The following is a 4388-nucleotide window of genomic DNA, read 5'->3' on the forward strand; positions in this document are numbered from 1 at the left end:
CTTTTTTTTTTTTTAAATTTTTCTGTACTTGCAAACTACACAAAGAGACCTTCCTACTTTTCTAAGAAGAGGAAGTAGCTACTGTCTTTCTGGAAAGTGCTTCTCATCTAAGGCTACCCTCCCTCAGGGTGTTCTTTTTTCTCTGCCAGGGGTACTTCAAGATGGGACATGATCCAGCAGGAGGAGAATGAGTCGGGGCAGGGCTCCTGAACTCAGTTGTTCACTTATCTTGTCATTTCTGGTATTAGGGTGCAGTTGGTGACTGAAAGGGACAAGCTACTCTGGGGAACTGTTGAGAAGCTTGCTTTTTTTTTTAAGAGACAGGTCTCATTATGTAGCCCAGGCTGGAGTGCAATGGCTATTCACAGGCGTGATCCCACTACTGATCAGCACGGGAGTTTTGACCTGCTCCGTTTCCGACCTGGGCCGGTTCACCTCTCCTTAGGCAACCTGGTGGTCCCCTGCTCCCAGGAGGTCACCATATTGATGCCAAACTTAGTGAAGACACCCAATCGGCATAGCGCACTACAGCCTAGAACTCCTGGGCTCAAGCGATCCTCCCACCTCAGCCTCCCGAGTAGCGGGGACTACAGGCACGCACCACCAAGCCCAGCAGAAGCTTGATTTTAGAGGAAGTCTTGAGACCAAAGGGTTATCCTACCACTCCTTCTGGAATAAGAAGTGGGCAATTTGTAGCAAAAGAAATGGTTATAAAGGCATCTTTTTAGGGCACTGTAGCTCATACCTATAATCTTAGCAATTTGTGAAGGGCCCAAGTGGGAGGATTACTTGAGCCCAGGTGTTCAAGACCAGCCAGGGCAACACAGCAAAACACCCATCTCTACAAACAAACAAACAAAAATTACCCAGGCATGGTGGTGTAAGCCTGTATTTCCAGCTACTTGGCACACTAAGGTGGGGGGATCACTTGAGCTCAGGAGTTTCAGGCTGTAGTGAGCTGTGATTGCACCACCACATTCCAGTCTCAGAGATAGAACAAGATCCTGTTATATGTAAATTTTCAATTGCTAAAAAAATAGTTTCCTTGGCCGGGCGCAGTGGCTCACACCTGTAATCCCAGCACTTTGGGAGGCCGAGGCGGGTGGATCACGAGGTCAAGAGATCGAGACCATCCTGGTCAACATGGTGAAACCCCGTCTCTACTAAAAATACAAAAAATTAGCTGGGCATGGTGGTGCGTGCCTGTAATCCCAGCTAGTCAGGAGGCTGAGGCAGGAGAATTGCCTGAACCTAGGAGGCGGAGGTTGCGGTGAGCCGAGATCGCACCATTGCACTCCAGCCTGGGTAACAAGAGTGAAACTCTGTCTCAAAAAAAAAAATATATATATATATATAGTTTCCTTATGCAGATGTCAGATGTGTAGTTTGATGATTAGCACCACAGCACTGGAGTCTCAACCCGGCTTTGAATCCCTCCTCTGCCACTTGCTAGTTCAGTGACCCTGGGCATGGTGCTCAACTTCGGTATGTTTCCTCATCTACAAAATCGAGTATGGGCCAGGTGTGGTGGCTCACACCTGTAATCCCAAAAGATCATCCGAGGTTGGGAGCTTGAGACCAGCCTGACCAACACGGAGAAATCCTGTCTCTACTAAAAATACAAAAAATTATCCAGGCGTGATGGTGCATGCCTGTAATTCCAGTTAGTTGGGAGGCTGAGGCAGGAGAATCACTTGAACCCAGAAGGCGGACATTGCAGTGAGCAGAGATCGCACCATTGCACTGAGCACTCCAGCCTGGGCCATCTCAAAAAAACAAAACTCGAGTATGCTTAGCAGCGTGCGTGAGGCTGAGGCAGGAAAATTGCTTGAACCTGGAGAGGCAGAAGTTGCAGTCGGCTGAGATCTCGCCACTGCACTCCAGCCTGGGCAAGAGGGCGAGACTTTTAGTCTCGAAATTAATAACAGTATGTTGCTTACTGCCCATCTTTTGTAAGCAACTGTGTGCTGGAGACACTGTGGCTTCTGCACACAACCTCCCAACCAATCTGCTGGCAAGGGATTGGGTAGGTAAATTTTCAATTGCTAAAAAAAAAAAAAAAAATTGTTAAATGTAAATTTTGATGGGTATGTAAGGCTGCTCTGTGGAAGGAGGCCCATTAATCATGAAACATTTAAGCAAAAGTAGAGGAAGAGGTCACTGTTAACACAGAGAATGGAGAACGCAAGTGGGAATTGGTAGAAAATTACCAAGCACCGGGCTTATCTGTGACAGCAATGTGTCTGTCAAGAATCAGTGAATATTGTTTTTTATTTTATAGGCTAAAAAAAAAAAGGCAAAAGAAAAAATTGGCCGGGCGTGGTGGCTCACGCCTGTAATGCAAGCGCTTTGGAGGCCAAGGCGGGCAGATCACCTGAGGTTGGGAGTTCAAGACCAGCCTGACCAACATGGTGAAACCCCGTCTTTATTTAAAAAAAAAAAAGAAAAAAATTAAGAAAAAAGAATCAGTGAATAATAGAAACAATAGAGTCCACCAGGCATCATCAAGACCTCAGTGTTATCTGCAGTCAAAAGGTGAGGGGTGGGCCGGGCGTGGTGGCTCACGCCTGTAACCCCAGCACTTTGGGAGGCCGAGGCGGGTGGATCACGAGGTCAAGAGATCGAGACCATCCTGGTCAACATGGTGAAACCCCGTCTCTACTAAAAATACAAAACATTAGCTGGGCACGGTGGCGCGTGCCTGTAATCCCAGCTAATGAGGAGGCTGAGGCAGGAGAATTGCCTGAACCCAGGAGGCGGAGGTTGCGGTGAGCCGAGATCGCGCCATTGCACTCCAGCCTGGGTAACAAGAGCGAAACTCCGTCTCAAAAAAAAAAAAAAAAAATACAAAATACAAAATTAGTTGAGCGTGGTGGCGCATGCCTGTAATCCCAACTACATGGGAGGCCGAGGTAGAGAATCGCTTGAACCCAGGAGGCGAAGGTTGCGGTGAGCCGAGATCGCGCCATTGCACGCCAGCCTGGGCAGCAAGAGCGAAACTCCATCTCAAAAAAAAAAAAAAGTGACGGGCGATGGGGCGATGGGTAGGTTCAGAGCGCGACTCACGTTGCTGAAGCTCTGCGCGGCTTTAGAGAATTCCCCGCACAGGTAGAGCCGCTCGCCTTCCGCCATGTAAGAGGGAAAGGTGCTTCGCAAGGTCTCGCCTTCGGGATCCGACATGCTGACCGGATTTAGAGACGCTAAAGCAGAGAAATCGAAGAAAAGCTGGAGAACCTCTATCCGGTTTGTGGAAGCTCCGTCTCTTAGCAACCGTGAGACGTCCAGCGACTTCCGGTTCCGCTTCTGTCTGGCTTGGGCCGGGATTCTGGGTTGCAACCTTCCGGCGTGCGCATGCGCCAATTCAGCCGCCCACTGGGCCGGGGAGTGATGAGCGCGTGGCTGCCGGCTGCAGGGCGGCTGCGTTCCTTAGCGTTGGCTGTTGCACGCTCCATCGGTTCTGTGGAGTTGCTGCGTGAAAAGTCTTTGTAAGACAGCCAAGAAAACAGGAAGAGGGGTGGAGGCAAAGTTCCAACTAGGGTTAAGGCATGCGTAGTGAGGATATGTGCCCCGTGTACTGCCATAAGGGAAAGAGAGCACTGGGCTTGGAGTCAGCGGACTTGGGCTGACTTCATTCTTGTGACTTCCTAACTGCGTGACCTCTTGCGGGTCATGTAAGGGCTCCTAGCCTTGAATGTTCCACCTGTCAAATAAATATGAAAATAATGGAGCATTCAGAGATGTGAGGATTTGCATAAGACAATATGGAAAATAACATTGGGTTCAACATAGTTTAACACAGTTATTGAGCAGCTGCTAGTAGCGGGCCCTGACCAAGGCATAGTCTGATGTCCTTCCCCATTCCCTCGCCGTCACCACTCCTCCAAAAGTGGACTAGGTGCTTCTTCTGGGCTCCCACGATACCCTAAGTAGCTTGCTTAACTGCCTTTACTAAGTTACTTTCAAAACGTCTATTCCCAACGCCAATGACGTTAAGTCACTGTTAAAGTTTAAATAGTGCCGGGCGCGGTGGCTCAAGCCTGTAATCCCAGCACTTTGGGAGGCCGAGGCAGGTGGATCACGAGGTCAAGAGATCGAGACCATCCTGGTCATCGTGGTGAAACCCCGTCTCTACTAAAAATACAAAAAATTAGCTGGGCATGGTGGTGCGTGCCTGTAATCCCAGCTACTCAGGAGGCTGAGGCAGGAGAATTGCCTGAACCCAGGCTGGAGTGCAATGGCGCGATCTCGGCTCACCGCAACCTCCGCCTCCTGGGTTCAGGCAATTCTCCTGCCTCAGCCTCCTCATTAGCTGGGATTACAGGCACGCGCCACCGTGCCCAGCTAATGTTTTGTATTTTTAGTAGAGACGGGGTTTCACCATGTTGACC

At 49.5% G+C, this 4388-nt stretch overlaps 1 protein-coding gene across 1 annotated transcript in view; it reads right to left on the bottom strand.

Moving 5' to 3' along the window:
- TTC25 (tetratricopeptide repeat domain 25) overlaps positions 1–3591 on the bottom strand; it is a 35588-nt gene extending 31997 nt beyond the window's left edge. Inside the window, exon 1 of the mRNA XM_032279657.1 lies at positions 3067–3591. Coding sequence (XP_032135548.1) covers positions 3067–3180 — 114 coding nt within the window. The 5' untranslated portion in view covers positions 3181–3591. The remainder of the gene's footprint in view (positions 1–3066) is intronic.
- Positions 3592–4388: the final 797 nt, after the last annotated feature.

Source organism: Sapajus apella, unplaced genomic scaffold (assembly GCF_009761245.1).
Source record: "Sapajus apella isolate SASKATOON/1434 unplaced genomic scaffold, GSC_monkey_1.0 scaffold12, whole genome shotgun sequence".
Classification (NCBI taxonomy): Eukaryota; Metazoa; Chordata; class Mammalia; order Primates; family Cebidae; genus Sapajus; species Sapajus apella.